General features: G+C 45.8%; 1 protein-coding gene across 1 annotated transcript in view; it reads left to right on the top strand.

Moving 5' to 3' along the window:
• LOC118318738 (BMP/retinoic acid-inducible neural-specific protein 3-like) overlaps window positions 1-22,146 on the top strand; it is a 48,412-nt gene that overhangs the window by 9,979 nt on the left and 16,287 nt on the right. Inside the window, exons 2-4 of the mRNA XM_047337003.1 lie at window positions 5,772-6,158; window positions 19,212-19,402; window positions 21,024-21,214. Coding sequence (XP_047192959.1) covers window positions 5,938-6,158; window positions 19,212-19,402; window positions 21,024-21,214 — 603 coding nt within the window. The 5' untranslated portion in view covers window positions 5,772-5,937. The remainder of the gene's footprint in view (window positions 1-5,771; window positions 6,159-19,211; window positions 19,403-21,023; window positions 21,215-22,146) is intronic.

The following is a 22,146-nucleotide window of genomic DNA, read 5'->3' as shown; positions in this document are numbered from 1 at the left end:
GCTCGCCGACCGCGGCGGCCTGTCGCCATGACGGGCGGCGGGCGTGAGAACAACGCTGCTGATTTTAGATCCGCTGTTGGACCGACGCCACTCGGATGGCCATTTGTTTCTCTATCCAACTGCCAGAACATTAACAAAATAAAAGGATTTTTCCTTCACTGCGCGAACAAACGGGACCCCGTCACGGGTGAACTTTCAAAGATGAGCCGCCATCGGTGCGATTCCTCTCCCCTCTCTCGAAAGAAAGCGGTTCATTTTCCACTGCACGTGTTTTTCTTGACACATGGAGGGGAAGCTGTGTGGGTTAGGGGCTGAAAAGGCTGAAGTGACGGGGAATGTGGGCACGCGCCGACGTCCGACCCCGCCGGAGAGATCCCCCGTCTGAGCCCCGCGGGCCCCGAAACAAGGGAGAAACAGGGGACACGCTTCTCACGGCATCGTTTTCACAATCTGGAACGAGATTCCATATATATATATATATATATATATATATAACTATATTACCCTCGGCACTTTGCCGAATTCACGGGCAGCGCGGATCTGTTTTTTTCTTCTTCCCACTCCCCTCACACAATTCCACCGAGAAGGACCTCACATGAACAAACAGAGCTTTCATTTTTTTATTTTCTACCGAGGTTTCCAAACAGCCCCGGGTCATCGCTGGGGTCGACGGGGTTGCAACTCCGCCTCCGGTACAGTAGGTGGCGCTTCGTTTTCCTCCCCCGGTTGACTTTTGTCAGAGCGGAGGCGTTTCGCACATTCTGCGCGCCGCGGTAACAGTCACTTGCCGCGGCGACGCCCTCGGGGTTTAGAGGCGAAGCTTCGCGTCGTTGCTGTTGTGTCTTCTGGCGCCGTTGCATCCTGCGAGTGGCGAGGGGGGAAGTTATACCTGCCGTGGACGCGTGACCCGAGCTCACCCCCGGTTAGGGTGCACACAATTCACGAATACCCCCGGTTACTAAAGGAGTTACCTCGGCCTGTCTGGGTACGAGAACTATACCCGGATTTTAGCCGGGGCGAGGTGGTTACCGGGGTAGCGACTTAACACGAATGCAATCGGGTTATTTTAAAAGTGAATGTCAACGCACTGGCTGCTTCATGAAACGCAAGGGTTTGCGTAAGATTGGCAAAACTGGGACAAGACGTCCTGGCGGTGCGAAAGTGGCACGGATCTGTCGTCCGGGCGGCGGATAGCGGAAGCTTCAGTGCGCGGCTTTTAGTTTCGGGGGGGGGGGGGGGGGGGGGGAGATAGTGTGATTATAAGGCCGGCGGAGACCTGACAGGACTGTCGCGGCAAGTGTGGGGAAAAAAAAACCCAACAAGTGGATTTGGGAGGTGTTTGAGGATGCAGAGGAGGAGGAGGAGAGAGTGTGTGTGTGATGTGGGGAAGGGGAGCAGGTGAGCAAGGTGTTCTCCTGCATCAGCTTTTTTTTTTGGACCGCCGCCTGTTGGATGATCGGATTAAAGAGTCTTTGAATTTGACCTTCGGTTGCTCCGTTTTGTTGTTAACACGCCCCCCAAAAGTCCCAAGGTCACTCTGCATACGCCACGCGCACCGTGTAAAGCAAAGGCAGCGTTTCCAATATTTAGTCAAAGCATTAGCTCGGGGGGGGGGGGGGACGACAACTGTGGATTCAGCGGGAGAAAAAGAAAGCTTTGGGGGCCAGTTTCGCTCCGGCGTAGACACATTGTTATGAAATATCATAGAGCAACTTACTCTCCAGCCCCCCCGGTTCTGTACAGTAGGTGACAGTCAGGCACAAACTCAGGTGTCAGGTTTTTTTTTGTGGAAACGCACACACAAGTGTAACTGTGTGTGTGTGTGTGGCCTCTGCTGCTGCTGCTGCAGACGGAACCGGGGGAGCGAGGAGGATGTGGAGGAGGAGGAGGAGGAGGAGGAGGAGGAAAAGTGCTGGAGCTCGAGCGGAGAAGATAAGAGCGGAGCCGTGGGAAGACAGAGGGTCTTGCCGCCTCGGTGCGAATGAACTATTCAGCGCCGCTGGAATGAAGACGATGAGCAGAAACGGCCGGAGGACCCGTTCACCGCGTTTCAACCGCGTCAACAACAAGAGAGGTTAAAAGCGTTGAGGGGGGGGGGGGGGGGGGGGGGGGTTGTGAGGTTTCATTCCCGCTTCACTATTTGTTGCTGCGCTGTGCAGAATCGTGCAGCACGTACTTGTGCCCGCGTCCCCCTTTTTCTCCCTCCGTGAAATGGAGTGAAATATCCATCCATCCATCCATCGTCTACCGCTTTACCGCCATCTAAGGGTCGCGGGGGGGCTGGAGCCGATCCCAGCTGACATTGGGCAAGAGGCGGGGTTCACCCTGGACAGGTCGCCAGCCTATCACAGGGCCACATACAGAGACGGACAACCATTCACTCTACGGTCACTTCAGAGTCTCCAATGAACCTGACCCCATTCTGCATGTCTCTGGACTGTGGGAGGAAGCCGGAGAACCCGGAGAGAACCCACGCATACACGGGGAGAACATGCAAACTCCCCACAGGAAGGCCCTGGTCGGTTCGAACCGGGACTCGAACCCAGAACCTCCTTGCTACGAGGCGATAGTGCTGACCGCTACGCCACCGTGCAGCCCCGAGCCATGTATATGTAAATATCAAAAACGGAACACTCGTTGTTGTCGTTGGAGACTGGAGCCGAGGCCGACTCGAGGCCCCGCCGTCCGCACATGGTGAACGTGTTGCTGATCGTGTTTTCTGGGGGCATTTGGCATCTGATTGGACAATAAGGGAGTTAATAGCCAACTGTGGAATGTGTAGTTTACTGTCACAGAGGAGCAAAGAAACCAGGAAATATTCACATTCACAAAGCGGAAATCAGAGACTTTTGACTTTTTTTTCTTTCATAAAAACTACTTGAACCGGTGAATCGATTATCAAAATAGTTGGCGATTAGTTTAGTAGTCGATTACTAATGGATTGACTGTTGCAGCTCTACTCGTGTCACACGAGTGTTATAGATTATGTTGTAACGGAAAACCACTAAAAAGGTCATTATTATTATTATTATTATTATTTTATAATTTTGTAATCAAACCTGCTTCACTGCAAATGCTTCCACGTTGATTCTATGTCAGGGAATGTTCTGTTGCATTAAAAAAAAAAAAAAAAGAAGAAGATGAAACTAAATAAAAAGACTGATTGGACCGAGTTGGACGGAATGTTGATAGTGTGGATATAGAACAACATACTTTGTGATCTATAATTCTCTGCCCAGTGTTCAAAACATTCCAGTCGTAAAAAGAAAAAATTCAACTTGAAAATGGAAACCATCAAATGGCCAAGTCGTGCCGTGCTGCCGGCGAAGATTCATATTCAGCCCACATCATGTCGTTTTCATTGCAGAGCGACGGCCCGGCAACGCTCCCTGCAAATGTGTCCGACATTTACCTTCCCACCATCTCATGCAAATCGAGCCTTAATTCCTTTCCTCCTTCCTTGTCTTTGCTCCCTCTTGACAGCGTCTCCGTTCTGTGTCTATGTGGGAGCTAGTTCTGCTCTTTGTGGGTTTGAACAGTGTCGGGGTCCGTTCCCAGTCGCAGCAATTAGGATTCGAGACTCTCCCGTCTGCACTCGACCGCTCGGGGGAAAACGTGACTCGAGACTCAGAAGCGTAAAAGACTCGAGTCCAGTCTCAAGACTCAATTAAAAACATTTCTTTTTACAATGTGGAAGAAGACCTTGAATAGCCCCGAAATGAAAAAACGCTTTCTAAACGCCCCCAATATTTGACAAAGACTTGAGATTTGAGATTTGACGCTTCGACTGAAAAAATCTGCTCTGACAGTTTTGTCGTGGATTTGGAAACAGCTCTCGTGAATGCTGCATGTTTTTCTCAAATGATTTATGATCGTTAGATTATCACACACATTTTCAATTAATTGGAAACTAACTCGTTCACACACACTCACACACACACACACACACACACACACGCTCTCTCACACACACACACACACACACACACGCTCTCTCTCACACACACACACACACACACACACACACACACACACACACTCACACACACGGACCCGGGGTTGGACGGGACCGCGGCTGGGGGGCGACGACACGAGACGTCGGACTGGAACCCCCTTTTTTTCATATCGCCTGCTAAATCGTATCTTATCAAAACGCGGGGGAAATTAAAAGTCCGCCCACGTGCTCAACCTTTCGTTAATCAACTCGTATGTCTGCGTCTGTCTGCGGTTTAACGAATAGTGAGTGTATAACATTACATTTTCCAATGTGTCTTGGCTCCACATCCACCTCCAGATGCTGTCGGCTGCTGTGTTGTCTGAGAGGAGCGGGGTTTTTTTTTTTAAACCCACACACACACACACACACACACACACACACACACACACACACACACACACACATACAGTCATATGGCTGAGTTAACTTGACAGATTGTCATCGGAATACTGTAATGGGACTCAAACCCCCCTTGCACCCCATAAACACACACACACACACACACACACACACAGAGCAAAGGAGTGTGTCAACGCGGGGGAGATGATTGACAGGGCTCGGGGTGGTGATGGAGACGTACGCGAGCCCCAGACGACAGTGTGAACAGCAGGTAGTCTGATAGAAAACACAGCAGCAGAGACTTAAAAAAAAAGGTATTATCAACAAAAGTGTCCGTGTGCACTTCGCTGCATCTCGTCCTCACGTGGGTACGACCCTTGATAGATCTGTAGCGGCGCTGCAGCGCGCCGGCAGTTGAAGTGCGACGAGTACTTCAACTATTCATTAGCCCGGTTAAAGGGACGAATTCACAATCAGAATCATAACTTGCGAATCACAAAGCGAGGGGCCACAACATTTCCGCGAGAAAAGTGCAAAAGTTTCATCCTCAAATCACAACCAAGTTCCTCTGTTGACTATGAGGAAATATCCACTCAGAGGAAGCAATGAATGATAACAATAGGGGAAATATTATCTTCTAAAAACAAGGGAGGTTAGCTGTTCTTTCTCCCACAAGGAAAATATATTCATAGCACATGACACATAAATAATATGCAATGTACAATGTACTGAAAGTACTTCTATAGATTGCCAATTCATTATCAATAGATAGATATAGATACTGTAGATAGATAAATAGATATAGATACTGTAGATATATAGATACTGTAGATATATAGATACTGTAGATAGATAAATAGATATAGATACTGTAGATATATAGATACTTTAGATAGATAAATAGATATAGATACTGTAGATATATAGATACTGTAGATATATAGATACTGTAGATAGATAAATAGATATAGATACTGTAGATATATACAGATACTGTAGATAGATAAATAGATATAGATACTGTAGATAGATACATACTGTAGATAGATAGATATGAATACTGTAAATATATAGATAGATATATTGATAAATACTGTAGATAGTTAGATAGATTGATTGATGTCCCTTATTTATCTCAAACCAGGAAAACTCCCGTGTTACAGCAGCAGGCATCAGGGAATAAAAGAACAGAAAAAAACTATACAAATATAAATAATAGAAATATAAAGAATGACAACATTAAACATTGGAATCACTTCAAACAACTGAAAATCCGAGCATCTACATCTGTTGCCACCTGGAGATGTTACTGTTCGAAATATTGTGGAAGGATTTTCTTTATTTTTCTTCCAGTCTGTATTGTGTTGCTGTCCGTCACCATCGCTGGTTGTGGGCGTTTTCTAATCCTCAGCCTTGTGTTTGTGTTCTTCTTCAGGCGTTCGGGGGGCATTCAGGTGATGCAGGTCCCCCGGTCATCCCAGTGGAGGAGCCAGCTAATGACCAGTGGCTTTGGCCGCTGAACGCCGCCTTCCACCCTCCCCCATCCTCTCCACCGCCGCCGCCACCCCCCCCCCTCCCCCCCTCGCTCCCTCCCATCTCTGATGGCTCTATGGGGCGTCGTCAGCCTCAGCCTTCACTGCTGGGTGTGTTTGCGGCCCGTGGCCACGGCAGCGGCGGCGACATCCGGCCTCCCCAATGACAAGCCCGGGGGCCCCCTGGACTGGCTCCTGTCCGACAAGGGGCCCTTCCACCACTCGCCGGAGTACATCGACTTCGTGGAGAAGAACCGACAAGGCTTCTCCACCAGATACAAGATCTACAGGTGAGGCGTGGCTGCGGGATGAAAAGGGGTTAACAGGTCCATGGTTTGATCTGGCAAACGCCTGTCACCTGTCGTTCTTCTGTCATTTCAGAGCATTACTTTCATTGTGTGGTCCTCTTTTTTTGCTTTAGGGTAAAATATTATACTGAAAGATGTTTTTAAGGGTGGATTCAAAGATTCCACATCACTCATTCATGTGGAAAGAGAGAAACCCTGCGTGTTGCCATTAATTCTGCATGTACGCGATACATATATGCTGCATATATATCGAAATTCTAAGCGAGAGAGAGAGAGAGAGAGAGAGAGAAAATAATGTAGCCCAGATTTGGAGAACAAGAGTTCTTCATAATTAATGTCAGCCATGAATATCAGCAACCTCGGCCCAAAATTTGTACAAATCCTCACCTGACCTCTTATTAAAGTGCTCGGATGAAAATTACACCGCTTGTAATGAAAACGCTCCGCACTCAAATCCGGCGACGTTGAATTAAATGAGAGCGTTGACGAGGCGAAGGGCGGTGAACTTTACTCAACCTGCAAAGTGCAACATGTGATGTGTCGGTTCAGGGGCGAGAGGGGAAGATTACAGAGGAGGGCGAGGTCACTCGGAGGACATTTCTTTTTTTTTCTCTGCCTTTAATTACACTATGACAATGCACAGGTGCATTTGCTTTTTTTATTGTAACATCAAAATAATGTAAGGGGAGAAAACTTCGCTTGGAGGTTGTGCCTCCACGCGAAAAAGCACATTCACGGCTGCTTAGCAGGCAGACAGCGTCACGGTTGGCCTGTGTGGTGTCATGCAGAAAGGTTCCTCTCACAGCCAGCGTCCGCAAGATGTCTGGCACGTGCCTCCGACAGAATCACGACGCGCGGACATGTTGCCGTCAGCCTCGGGAGCCTTTATCCCGACCCTGCCGCCGTGCAGAACACCCGGGAACGTCAGCTGATCAGGTGGTGGAGTGAAATGTGTGTTGTTAGCAAACGGATGTTAAAGAAGTGGATGATTTGTCCCGGGAGGATGTCGTCCGGGAGCATGTTGTGTCGTCCGGGAATCATGTCGTCATGGAGGATGTCATGTCGTCCGGGAGCATGTCGTCCGGGAGCATGTCGTCCGGGAGGATGTCGTCCGGGAGCATGTTGTGTCGTCCGGGAATTATGTCGTCATGGAGCATGTTGTGTCCTCCGGGAATCATGTCGTCATGGAGGATGTCATGTCGTCCGGGAAGATGTCTTCATGGAGGATGTCGTCATGGAGGATGTCGTCATGGAGGATGTCGTCCAGGAGGATGTCGTCATGGATGATGTCGTCATGGAGGATGTCATGTCGTCCGGGAAGATGTCTTCATGGAGGATGTCTTCATAGAGGATGTCGTCATCGATGATGTCGTCATGGAGGATGGCGTCATGGAGGATGTCGTCATCGATGATGTCGTCATGGAGGAAGGCGTCATGGAGGATGTCGTCATCGATGATGTCGTCCTGGAGGATGTCGTCCTGGAGGATGTCGTCCTGGAGGATGTCGTCCTGGAGGATGTCGTCATGGAGGATGGCGTCATGGAGGATGTCGTCCTGGAGGATGTCGTCCTGGAGGATGTCGTCCTGGAGGATGTCGTCATGGAGGATGTCGTCATGGAGGATGTCGTCCTGGAGGATGTCATCCTGGAGGATGTCGTCATGGAGGATGGCGTCATGGAGGATGTCGTCCTGGAGGATGTCGTCCTGGAGGATGTCGTCATAGAGGATGTCGTCCTGGAGGATGTCGTCCTGGAGGATGTCATTCAGGCTTTTCTGGGAGTAGACGGACAGGGTTCCTGACGTCTGTGGATGCTTTATGGCTTCAGCGAGCCGCTGGCGTGTTGGAGGTTTTTTTATTTTTTATTATTTCCTTCTCTGGCAGCGGTCGGTTGCTGCACGAGCGGCGAGATTAATAGTCTTATCATGTGGCCAAGTGATTAGCGAGCTCTTAGCACTTATTACTCTGCATTATCACAGAATCCCCCTGGGAGGGCCGCTGTCGGCTGCGAGGTTGCGTTTGAGGCCCTCCGGATTACCACGACGGTGGCATTGATAAATAGGGATGATATTAGAAAAGGGAAAAAACTAACCTTCAAAGGTAAATAGGCCGTAAATCTCACTAAATCGAATTTTACTTGGATTCGGTCCCGTTCGATTTTGAGAAAGGAATTTGAGGAGAGACCAAGAGGGACGCAGCTGTGGGATGTAGCTTCTGTTGCAAATGATGGCTCCCGTTCGACACGCCGATGCTGGTGGGGAGACATGTGGTGTCTGGTGATCCTTCTGGGGGAAACTCAAACCTGGAGCTGGCTCATAAAAAATTCAGAAGGGTTGTTTTATTGCATTGTTGCATATCTTCTGTATGGGGGGTGGGCAAACTCCTGCTGTGCGATGCTTCTGCGACAGACATCCCCAAATTTCCTCATCAAGCTCTAACCCTCGTGTGCCAACAGGAGAAAGTATAAATGCTCTGTGGCACTGACCCTGCGTTCCATTATACCTCAGAACCAGGAAGGGACTTTTTTCCAACCTTCCAACTCGGAGGGGCGTTCCAGCTGCAATTTCTGACAAACTGGAACTTTTAACTTGACTTCAGGCAATCATTCCTGGAGAAAACTTCCACAGCAGTTTTGCAGAAAACTGCTATCAACAAATATCGCTGTATACTTTAAATGGTAAATGGACTGTTTTTAAATGCATAGTCAGATTCACCCATTCACACAGACATACTGCGCTTCTATAGGCAGCACTTTTCTATCAGACGTCATTCACACTCTGATGGGAAAGGGTATAGTTTCCAGCCAAAGACAATGGGAAAATCAAGCCACCGACACTGTGGTTAGTGGACGACCCGCTGGAACACCACAGTCACCAAAAAAATAAATGATAATAATGACAACAACTGTAGGGACAGTATCAGTGAGTCAGTTATAGCATCAAGAAAAAGTGAATTAAAACAATTCGGACTTAGATAATTCTGCAAACCGGAGAACAGAGTTTAACTGGATCAACAGAAAAGTAGCTCACTCACTGTTTGATGTGAGAGTCGCTTCAAATAACAGTGAACAACAGCAGATTTTTTTCCCAAACCTCGGGGGGGGATCAGCAGGTGACCTCCGACGGGGGTTGAAGTGAGCATTTTAGAGCTCGACTCCCTCAGCGCTGCTTCTCAACTTCCAGCTGCTCGAGTCCTGCGGATGTTCCCTGTCTGGTCTCGTCTCCTGAAATTCCCCCGTGAGGTTTTGGCAACTCCGAGTTGCTCCATGTGGTGAACAAACATACTGTAGTAGATGCTTTCCCTTTGTCGGGATTTCAAAATCTCTTCTTTATTTTTGGTAGTCATAGATATTCCACCCTAAGCAAGGCCCCAATTCATTGCTCGTTTTTAAAAAACTTTAGTTCTCACTTGTATTCAAGTTGTTCACGCTGCAGGCAACTCTCTCTAGTTGAGCCGTCTCCAGGAAGTATGATTCAGTAAAGCTCCATCCATCCATCCTATCCATTTAAGGGGGGCTGGAGCCAATCCCAGCTGACATTGGGCAAGCGGGGTACACCCTGGACAGGTCGCCAGCCTATCGCAGGGCCACAGAGACAGACAACCATTCACTCTCACATTCACACCTACAGTCAATTTAGGTCTGCATGTCTTTGGACTGTGGGAGGAAGCCGGAGAACCCGGAGAGAACCCATGCATACACGGGGAGAACATGCAAACTCCACACAGAAAGGCCCTGGTTGGTTTGAACCGGGATTCGAACCCAGAACCTTCTTGCTGTGAGGCGAAAGTGCTAACCACGACGCCACCGTGCAGTACTCAGTAAAGCTCATTGAAGTGAAAAATAGGAGGTGATGATTCCACCGTAATGGAGGAAAGCCTCGTTATGTTTTTTTGCCACACGAGCAGCAAGGATGGATGACAACGTTGGGTCTGACAGCAGCTCAAGTCCACCGCTTTGGTCTGCACTGATATATCTGAATAACTGCTGCACGGATAGAGATAAAAATTTTGCACATGCAGTACATACATGGGCCCCAAGAGAGTAAATCCCACGGACTTTGGAGACAGTTGCACTAAAAATCTCATTGTCTCAGCAGTTTCTGTAATACAACAAGTTGCAATTTTCTGTTAAAGCGAGAGCAGCTCACATCAATACGTGTCCGTGGGCGTTGAGAAAATCCAACAAGTGTGATGGGGCAAATAAATCTGGAGCTCATGTATTTGTTGTAAATGATAATTCTTTGACAGGCCCGTTCTTTGGGGGGTTGAGAGGCAACATCACAAGGTGGATGTGATTAAAAGTGACGGCATTGTTTTCTGGTCCGGTCTTCCTCGTGCGCGCGCAGTCCAGATCTCCGACTCGAAATCCTAATAAATGCTCAACGACGGGGGGAAGATGAATTACCAGGATTGCTCCTCTGACGTACAGTGTTCGAGCCACCTCAGCAAACGAGGCGGTAATGAATTCACACGGTGTTGCCCCCCTCCACTCAATTTCCCGTCTTTCACACTGATTGAATTTGAAAGAATTTTTAACAAGAACTCTGAAGGAAATGAGAGAGGGTTTTTCTCTCTCTCTCAGTCTTTGTGTGTGTGTGTGTGTGTGTGAGAGTGTGTGTGTTTTGGGTATTGGAGAGCATACCCAATGCTTCCAATGCAAACACAATGTGGGCCTTCCGCCTCAGCCACCTGCCCACAGCTCACATTGCCAAGGGGAAAGCTGCCATATCCACCGGGGTGGAAGCAGGAGTGTTTACATATATTTGGCCGCATTCTGAACATATTGCATTTGGATAATGTGTGTGATTTCTTTTCTTTTTTTATGGAATTAGAATTCATCATGAGTTGAAAATTCCCTAAACTCGTCAAACTGCTTAAACCTCAGGCCATTTCAGTCATATAAATGTGGATACATATAATATCAAAAGTAGGATTGCTAGATAGCTACTCCTATCCTTAACTCCAGTCAACGTACCATTACAGGTACCTAAAAAAATTCTCCAACCAGCAATTCACAAGCAAGCAATTCAAATCGCATATTATTGGCTAAATAGTGTCAAAAGTTAGAGCCTTGTTTGTACAAAAAGAGTGTCTGGGGCTGACCGAACCGGCATTTTAGTGTTGTTTGAGATGTAGCTCGTGTTAACTACTTTATATTCACTACGGTGTTTGGTTCGAGCAGGTCACAACTTCAGGGGTTGGCCACACTCCAAAGGGTCACAAGATAAATCTGGGGGGGAGTTGTGAGATGACTAATGGGGCAGGAAAGAAAGGAAAGGAAGTTTTGTTGAAAACAAAATTCAGATTTCTCTATAGCCTTCATTTTACCTCGTTGGACCTTAACATTTAGAGTATTTTGGTGTAACCATCATTGAATGGGGAAAACGACGAGTGTTCTCAACTAGACACTGTATTTTGAGGGATTTATCTTAACAACATACTGCATTTTAAACGCATAGTGTTAAACTAGTAGTAACAATAGCTATCTACTAAATACTGTGGAGTAAAGACAACAAATGCTCTTGTGTATAGAGGAATATTGTGTGATGTAGATGCAAACCATGATGATGAAGCAGCCGCCTCCTTGGATTCTGAGAAGAAAAAAATCAACAACTCTTTAACAACTTGGCAACGGATGCGTCCAAAGAGTTAAACTGATGATAGAGAAGTGCCTCTTGCGAAAAAGGTGTGCGAATGAAATTGATAATAAAAAATGACTTAGCCGGTTTGTAGGGAGGATTGCAGCCCCGAAAAAATATCAACTCTGTGGTGAAACCCCATTTCATTTCCTCCTCCTCCTCCTCCTCCTCCCTGCAGGATGAACCATTTGGCCTATTGGGGGTTTAAGATAAGACGGGGCTTGCTTATCACAGTCAACGATAACTGGGGAAACGAACGAAAGCGGGGATTTTGCGAATAGTCTTTCTCTATACCTGTTCTCGGCAGCCTCTCCCCTCCCTCCCCTCCTTCCACTGAACGTGCCGAGGCTCTGAACTAGCGCTTTCATGCTGCAAAGTGGAACTCGAGAGACACGGTGTCCCATTTGAAGAGGTCATTTATTTGTATGGCATGGAATGAGGTTAAGATTAATAGCTACACTAGATACATCTGAGCAAGAGATTAGTCAAAGGCTTTGTCTCAAAATACTGCTGCGTCGGCAAAAAAGGTCAACGGGTACCACGCATCCATTAAACATCATTATGTTTACGTCCCCGCGCGGTTTCTGCTCAACGCTGTGTTCGTCGGCGTCTCGTTCCTCGATGATATATGACCAAAAAAAAGGGGGGGGGGGGGAGTTTGCCAAATCTTTGCCACCACAGCTTCTTCTGAGCATTTAGAATATACACTTCGTATCAGTCAAACATCTGGTTGTTTGAGCTTTCCTCATTACTCCCGGTTTAATGTGATATATACCCTTTCAAAAGGCCAAACTCCCCCCATCCATCATCAGCGGCCAAGGTTGTTCAACCCCGTTCTGATTACACCAGTCAAGCCTTTTAGATTGGAGAGAGAGAGAGAGAAAAAAAGGTGCAACGTTTGACTAAATTGACGGAGCAGTTCACATAAATTCTCAGAGTGTATGTTCGCGTCCTGCCACACAATGAAATCGGAGGAAAAATGAGCCATCAGTCAAGACAATCATATCCATTTCTACACGGCTACTTTGTGGCATTCAAACAGAACTTGAAATGAACATAGCGCTGTCTAAGGAAGACGGAACTTTGAGGAACATTCTTTTCCGATGCTTTCTTCTCATACACGCATGATTATGTGAGTAAATTGGACGCGGTGCCAGGTGGATAGCGAAAATTGGCAACGCACTCTTGTATCCTCCCCGAGAAATTTTAAAGTAATCACAGCCGATCTGTTATAATTGCAGCTGTTATATTTTGTCTGTGACTTCACAACTGTCTCTTTATAAATACATTGGTGTGCAAGAATTTTGGATGGCGGTGAGGGGGGGGGTTCTTTTAAAAAAATGAATACACTCCCGCTGCCGGCCTCACATCAGAGTTGCGCTTTTATTTATTTTCTAACATCAAAAAATTGTTTTGGTCTTCAAAGTGTATCTTTATTTTTGAAAGAACACATTTAATTAGTTCTAGTTAAAATAGGTCATTTCTCTGTAGGTGGCTTGTCTCGCTTCATGTCAGATTTTTTCTTTGTTTCTGTATGTAATGAATTTATGTCAACACCAGCCCAAACAAATAAAACGTCTTTATCTACGTGTTTTCTTACGCAATCTCCCTGTTGGTGAAAAAAGGAAACGGGCAGCAATGCTTCACTAATGACATTTGTACAAGTACATGAAAGAACTCATTCCTTTGCTAACAAAATATTTGATGAAGGGCAGCGGCAGCAGCTATTGGTTTTTTGTAGACATGTAGAAGAAGTAAACAACTTTTCTGGGAATCAAAGAGAAAGCAACTCATCCCATGGGTTTACACGTCCGTTATGTCTCCAAATATGAGATGTCAGTGTTACTGTACACTTTTATAAACTCTTTAGAAACTATAAAGGACGAATACGGCATATGCCGGGGAAAAAGTGATCCAGTTTAATTACTGAAAAAATCATTGAATTCAATAGCTTAGCATTCTACCAATTCCGGAGTCGAACGACAAAGGCAGCTGGTTGAGCGAGGTAGACCCGACATATGCATAGAATAACTTTTACCAGAAATCTCCATCAGGATTCTGTGCTTAGCAGAGCTCATTGCCCGTGTTTATTAAAATAACTAACGACCTACTCCTCACTTCTGCTTCTCGGGGCTGGCCTTCGCTTTATTTCGAGTCCGGCTTTTGATTCAGTCGACCGCGATAGCCTTGTAAATGACCCCTGAAAAAAGTATTATCACATGTTACATTACAGTGCTTTCTGTTTGACCGGACTGCAATTGGACAGAGGTGGGCCACGTGAAAAGTTCCAGGTCTAAATGCTCCCAAGATGCACCGGCGGTGGATTGTGATCCTGATCGGCCAGGGATTCATTGTGGCCAATTAAAAATGCAATTACGTTGTCAATCCACACACAACGACTACTGTACATGGGTGGAAATAATATGTGCAATCGACTGTCACAAACCAGTGAGGTCAGCGGTAGCTCGGCAGCCAACAGGATCTTCCTGACTCTTTGTACACGAGGCAAAAGCTGTATCATCCCTAGCTTGTTCTACAACCCTTCTACCAAACTTCTATACAAACTCTAAGAGACACAATCGTATCAAGACCACATCGTGTCAACACGTTTACTTCTTACTTTTAAAGGCCGACATGTGCTTGCTAATACTTGAAGTACGGATTTTCTTGCTTTATGAGCCTATTGCGTTCCTCAGTAAGAATCCTCCTCATTGTCCCAGCAGTTCTACTTGTAACTGAAGGAAAAAGTGCACTTTTTTGTCAGAGCCCTGGTGCTATGGAACTTCCTACCAGAGGAACTTTAGTTGAAAAAAACTAACTCAGTAACTTCATTTGAACAATTCTCAAATCTATTTTTACTTGTTTTTATTATTCACTCCATTTTATCATGTCCTATGTTCTGTTTGTATTTATATCTCTGCTGTTTTTATCTTGTGAGATTGTTGTCTTGTCTTTTTCATTTGCTATACAGTTAAAGGTGTTTTTATCAATAATATATCATTACACATTTATGATTTTGAAATGAATAAATCAACTATTTTTGTCTGTCTGGTCAACATAATACTGCGTTAACGACAGCAGGAGCTGGAATAAAAAGTACTGTATGTCTGCAAAAACTTTCTTTCTGTGATCAACATTACTCGTATTGACTTCATTTTATCGTTTCAGTTTTGATGAGACACTAATCATTGAAAAGCTTTGAACAAGCCTCATGAGTGCAAAGTTAATCATTAAAGATGAAACTAAATCAGCAGCGTCTGTAACACACACACACACACACACACACACACGAACACAGTTGCCAGTAATTTCCACTTGCTTGCCAGCACATACACATAGTAAGAGCTGCGATGCCAAAGAAAAATTTGAGTAATTTTGATGAAAGTACTCTGAGGAGGAGAGATCAGGAGTTGCACTCTGACTACTGGTAACCTGCCGTCATATCTGGATAAAAGTACCAACGGTCAAACCGACTGAGGCAACGCAAGATCAAAAATACGCAAGGTCGAAATGGCTCGTTTTACCGAAAATATGTTCTCGGGAGGGAGCACAGAGTTCAGGAATTCCCCCATCTGGGTTTAAAGGCCCTAAAACATCCATTTCTTAAACCAAGTCTTCTCTATATTTTTAACTAAAAGCAATGTTAATCCCTGTTGATAAAAGCCCGTCTGGGCTTTATACCATTTCATCGCTGCGTCAGTACTCTCGGAAGGATTGTCAAACACATTGTGCAGCCGGTAATGTCACCGATTCTGTTTGTGATTTTCATCTAAAAAAATGCGCCTGGACTTTCCCCCTAAATAGGCCCCACCCCCCATAAGAATTTGGCAGATTCTGCCGTTGTTTTGATATGCGGTATGATATGAGTTTGTGACCAGTTCTCAAGCAATTGAAACAGGGAAGAATGGGTGTGATTTTGGATGTTGGCTGGGTTAAATGACACGATCAAAATAATTGCAATAATAAATTTTGTCTTCATTCATACAAACAGAAGGGAAGATGACACGGGGTGGCTTAGAACTCACAACATTTGGTACATAAGACAGATGCACTAGCAATGACGCTAAACGCAAGGACTCTCATATCAGTTGCTAGCATGCCTACTAATGTGTTGGCGAGTGAGGTTTACACACTGCGCAGCACAGCACTCGACTGTAAGACCACCGTAACATGCGCACAACAAAACAAAACAGGCAAGAATTCAATCGCCGTTCTAGATACGGCCCTGGGCATGGTATCACCCCGTTGGGAAGAGGGAGCTGAGCTGGAGGGCAAAGCTTCTGATTTACCAGTTGGTTTATATTCCAACCCTCAACAATCTTCATGAGCTTTGGGGTAGTGAACTAAAGAATGGGATTCTGGATGAGGGTGGACAAAATGAGTTGCCTTCATAGGGTGACATGGGCTAAGACTTAGAAGAAGGATATGGATAAGGAGCTTAAACATCCAGAGTAAAATGGGTGAGTATAGGGCTGCTGCTCATTCGTGTCAAAAGGACCCGGCTGAGGCCGTTCGGGCAGCTCACAAGTTTGCCAACTGGCAAGAGACCCCAGAGAAGACCAAGGAGACATTGCAAATCTCATCTGACCTTGGAATACCTCTGGATCTCCCAAAGAGGAGCTGGGAAACGTCGCTGGGAAAACACTTTTCCTCTATTTTTTAGTAGAGCAGGTTTGAGTTTTGAGATTGAAACCTCGAAAACAAGAGGGTCAAGTGCGGGATCCTTCAGGAGCATGTAAACAGATGGAACAGTGGAGAGTGAAAGTTCTAATTTGAACAATGAAATTAGCTTGAACTGCGATAAAATAGAGGACACCTGGTCACAGGTGTGATACAGAGCCTTGATTCAATTCAATTCAATTTTATTCTGTATAGCGCCAAATCACAGCATACATCATCTCAAGGCACTTTACGCAGTGAGGTCAATATTACAGAGGAAACCCAACAAACAAATCCCATCGATTTTAATTTGTGAAATGATGGAGAAGTCGCTCACATAACGTGATTGAATGCTTCCAAACGCTGGCTAGGAGGAGGCGCGCGTTGACCGCCAGAGTTTATTGCTCGAAATAAAACGCTGTGGTTGCGTGGCAGCTATGCTCGTAATCAAATGTGGGAAATATGAACACCGTGCATCTCTCACATGAAATAAAATGCATTAGACTGTGATTATATTTGGGCTTACCTCTCCCGTCGATGACTTATTTTACTTTGCGGGGGCTTCTTTAGATCTTCCTCTGCGAGGCTCAATATCCCCAAGTCTTCAATTTGAGCAGTTTTTTTGCCAAATGTCGGACAAACAGAAACACGAAGAAGGAGTCATTTTAATACACGGTACGCTCTTCCCCGTTGAGGTGAGCGTGGGACTGCGGGACGCTTCACGTGGAAATCGTCCACTAAAACAGGTTGAACTCGAACCGGTGCGCGGAATAACCCGTGTGAGTCAAAGCTCTGTCAAATGAAATATAAGCTCGAGAGGAGAGCCGCGCCTCGGGCCAGTGTTTTACAAACACAGTAGGAATAATGCACTGCGGGAAACGGCAGCTTGGTCTCTATTGATCGAACACGCGCCCTGCGTCCTTTCACATCCTCAGGTTGTTGCTGCGGTTCAGCTTAACGCGCTGCGTTTGACTTATCTGTTTCTTCCTCCTATAATGTACTGCATGTGCTTTTTACATGAAAGTAGAAAAAGGCTCAGTGGCTTAAAAGCTGTGAGAGGGAGATACGGTGGGAAGGACGCTCCTCCTTCTCTTGCAGTATTCAAAGAGTTCTCCCGAGTTATTCATTTCCATACCTGGGATGTCTTATCACTGCTAATCACGTACGAACGCGGCCAGACATAATCAAGTCTGACTCATCCCAAGGTATAGGCCGCGGCGGGTATATAAGCCTCCCATTGGCCTGCGTGATTCACTTCCTCTTCTCCTTTCTTGCCTGTTGTACTTTTTTCAAATTCCCCCTTCAGCTACGGGGAAACGAAAATGGCAAAGTATTGATGGAGAGCACATTCGATGACATTCGCCCTTTCTTCTTCTACGGAAATTCGCCATTTCAACAGCGAACAATATTCCACCTCCCACCCAACACCACCTTTTTTCACCCCCCTCCCACACTATAGCAGAATGATAATGGCTGCAGCTACATGCTGACGCAGCGCTGTGGAGGGAGAGAGAGAGAGAGAGAGGTCTGGCTACATCGAGACATATTATAATCAATGACGCACCAGGGATTCATATAAGCGCAGCGTATAAGCTGCACTCATGGTTGAGGTCAGGCATATTAGCTGTCAGAGGTCGACAGAAGAACAAGAACAGGCCGACGGTCTCTTTTTGTCTCCCGCTGCTCCCACCATCCGCTCTTCCTTCCGTCAGTTGACTCTCGGCACGCTCGAGGGATTCCTCGCATCGCAGAAGCACCGAGTGACATGAATTACATATCCCGTCTCTCTATCTCTCGCAAAGGATGTGCCGATATGATGTCACCATATATATATATATATATATATATATATATATATATATATATATATATATGTGCAAAATGCAGAGAAGGCGAATATGCCTCGTCGGGCTCATGTCCTCTACTGTAGTACTGAAGGTAAAGGACATGACGTGTTGTTGTTTTTTTTGGAGCAATCAATTAATGATTTTGTTTTTTCACTGCACAAAATGAGCATCAATATTTTCCAGAGCCCAAGACGTTGTTTTTAAATTGCTAGTTTACTTTAACGTCAGTCAAAATCCAAGCTGTTCAACCTACTTTGATATTAAATGGAAGAAAGCAGAATATATGTAATTGCAAAAATGTTTGGATATTTTTGGCACAGTAAGTAAAATGGATCATTAAAATTAGGGGTTGACCGATTATGGTTATCGACAATGTTTAAAGCCGATTTGCCAATAAGATAATTTCATTATACGATGCGTTACTTTGTCTCTGCTATAGCCGCAGTCACGACTCACTGGACTTTATCAATGTCCCGTCCAAGTTTCTTTGTTTGTTCAACTTAATAATAATGATGCGGCTGATACAGTAGCCCCCCTGCACTTTGTAGGTTCAGGTCATGTTGCAAGGTTCTGTGAATTAAACATACGCTTTTAGGCATTCCAAGAGTTTATACTGTCAAAAATGTTGAATACTTTTTTTACTGCAGGAAAATATTGGTTTCCGATATCGATTATCGGCCTCTTAGATTAGTAATAATCGGTATCGGCCCTGAAAAGGCCATATCGGTCGATTCCTAATTAAAATTCCCATTTTCCATTACGCCTTTCTTGACTAATTATTTATATATTCTTCCCTAAGAGATTCTTATTAACTAACTGCACTGTTGATACGACGCATATTCACTAATCACCACTTCGGATGTTGTCTGATTTTTTGTTTGTCCATGTGCAGGGAGTTTGGGAGATGGAAGGTGAACAACCTGGCGGTTGAACGGAGGGATTTCCTGGAGTCTCCCTTGCCCCTGACGCCCGAGTTCGTCAGGAACATCCGTTTCCTGGGCCGCCGGCCCACCACCCAGACCATCGCCGACAACTTGATCAGGAAGTATGGCACTCACTTCCTGTTGTCGGCCACACTGGGAGGTAAACGGAGGAAACTATTCATCCGGCGCCTGCATGTTTGTTCGTGCAATTTCATAAACTGGTTGCCTGACAAACCCCCATTAGAGCTCAGCGTGGATCCAATTTCCAATAACAATGGTGGCAGATTCAGAATTCATTGTTGTTGGGGTGTCTTTTTTTTTTTTTTGGAACAACAGATCCGTGATTGCGCACAGATGTAGACAAAGGCAGCCTTTTTTTTTAGGGGGGGGGGGGGGGATTTTTTTAGCAAGCAGCCATCAGTTTTGCCAGGTGAAATGAAAACTGTTGCTGGCAGATTTAATCAACTGTAGCCGGTCGGATAATGAAGATGAATTCTGGGAGTTGGATGAAAATCGCTCCCTTAAAAAATGATTTTAACTGACAAATAAAGCCTATATCAGCGTTCGCACCAGCTGATGATCAATGTACATTAAAATTAAGGAGCAACTTTGTCTCCCTGTATGTTTTCCAAGGGACAGTACGAGGGAGAATGTTTTTTTTCTCAGGAATCGCTCCTCTCCCCAGTGACACAGGCTTTAGTCAAGTACACAAATTTGCGTTGATAAAAGCTCCTAGAGTTTGCTCTCCCGGGCGTTTGCATATGGAAAAGCAGATGGACGCGGCACAATGAATCGGTCATAGCGACTAACTGAATAACAGATCGCAGCAGCAGCGTCAGCATAATAAGCCACCGGGCAGCACAGAAACCCCTCTTCGGAGGCGTATGAATACATGTAAAAGCCTGTGCGCACTGTAAAAAAAAACACATCCCATCGTAGTTAACCTAATTTGTTTCTCTTTGGTTGATGAATGCTCAGGCATTAATGGGTCCTCTGACGCAACGAAGGAAATAAACTTATTTAAGATGCCAGAGAGGTCCGGGGAAGATTCTGGCGCAGCAGAAACACTTTGTCAATTACGTTCAGAACCTGAGTTCCTATAGGTTAGAGGAGGTTCGAGTGGCTGCGCACACCGAGTTTGCCTTGGATCGGAGCCAGAGAGATCCACGCCTCTGTGGTTCTGAACGGATCGCCTCTGTGTTTCGGTAACACGTGGACTTGAAATGAAATGAATGAATAGATCGTGTCATTAAGAGGCGTGCCCTTCGGCAGGCCGAGGAAGCATTAACGCTGCGTCATGACGAGGGATATGACGTGAGCTGTCTCGACACAGACTCTCTCAGCACACAGAGAGAGCATCCTGCACCATGGCCGCCTCCTTGACTTATGAAGAGTTGGTTGCGGTGAACAGCGGCCGCTGATACGGGGGGGTTGATGTGGCTCTTCCCTGTAACTGGGGGTCAAATGTCGCTCCACGTCAGAGGCCCGTTCGTATGGCTGTGCTACTCTTTCCACCTGGAATTTTTAAGCGGCCGCGTCCCGGAGCGGCGCAGGTGGCAGGACTTTGGAAAATGATTGGCAATAATTAGCCAAGGATGAATTCAACACAGATTAAAAAATGGTTTAATGAGCGAGGAGGTTGGTCCAAATTTAAACACTGAGGCGCAGACACTATAGGGTAAAAGGTAGTTGGCACATTGACACGTGATTTGTGTTAAACCTCAGTGATAAGTGCCTAAACACACTAACCCCCCCCCCCCCCCCCCTCCCCTTTTGTGAAGGAGAAGAGGCCTTAACGATATTCGTGGACAAGAGGAAGCTGAGCAAGAAAGCCGAGGTGAGCGATTACTCCGGCAACTCCTCCGCCGTGACTCTGGAGGCTCTGCACCAGCTGGCCGCCTCCTACTTCATCGACCGGGAGAGCACCCTGCGCAAGCTGCACCACATCCAGATCGCCTCCACCGCCATCAAGGTACCCGCCTTTGTGTCTCTTTTCGTTCGAGTTGTCCTGGAGGCACATTTGCCCAGACAGACTTGTTATTAAAGACTTCTATCTTCTTTGATTGTCCGAGAGTCGTCGATCAAGTCAAACTCGTTACATTAAGAGAAAAAAGGGGAAAACCATTTTTGGTGTAAAGCTATAAAAGTTTGGTCGTCCTGTGGAGATCCGTGTCTATCCATCATCATTGCTACCATCTTTTACTTAACCCTGTTTTTTTTTCTTGCTTTTTTTCATGCCTTTATTGTGTACCAACCAAAACTGGCTTATACATTCTTTTCACCTGGATATGTAGTGCAAAACAACTGGATGTCTGACGACAGTGGAGGATCTCAACGCTCATTGGCTATTGCGTCAACACGTTACGCAAACTTTTCGCTTGAGTTCAAATATTTAAACTCAAGCGACTGAAGTGACTGACCCATTGACGCGAAATTCGCGACAAGTCGCGTCTTTGCATTGGCTTTGTACCGTGCAAATAATTTGTTTGGCGTCCGGTGAGAACGCACCATTACATTAACAGAACTTCTCCACCATGATCGGAGAACAGCAAACGTTAGAACTTGTTTTCCTCCATTCACAGGCTTTGATTGTAAGCATGAGCAGTGGTGGATGATTCCTGGGGTTTTAGGATTCAGGATTTACCGCTCGCTGCCGAGAGAAGATTCTTAAGAAACCTTTCTTTGAATGAAAGAATAAAATACCTCAGGTAGAAGCGAAGCGATTTTCTTCCCAATTCCATCTGTATCCTGTTTTCAGAATGAGAAACATTCAAATATTGTCAACATTTGTTAATAGCAGAGCACAGAATACTCCTGTAGCCGTGATGAATGCAATAATTTTCCTGATGTGCAGCCACACATAGTGATTTTATTTATTTGTGACAACAAAAATTGTACTTACAA

This window comes from Scophthalmus maximus, chromosome 13, assembly GCF_022379125.1.
Source record: "Scophthalmus maximus strain ysfricsl-2021 chromosome 13, ASM2237912v1, whole genome shotgun sequence".
NCBI classification, from domain to species: domain Eukaryota; kingdom Metazoa; phylum Chordata; class Actinopteri; order Pleuronectiformes; family Scophthalmidae; genus Scophthalmus; species Scophthalmus maximus.
The sequence above is the reverse complement of the archived record's forward strand: the minus strand, read 5'-3'. Positions and strand labels throughout refer to the sequence as shown.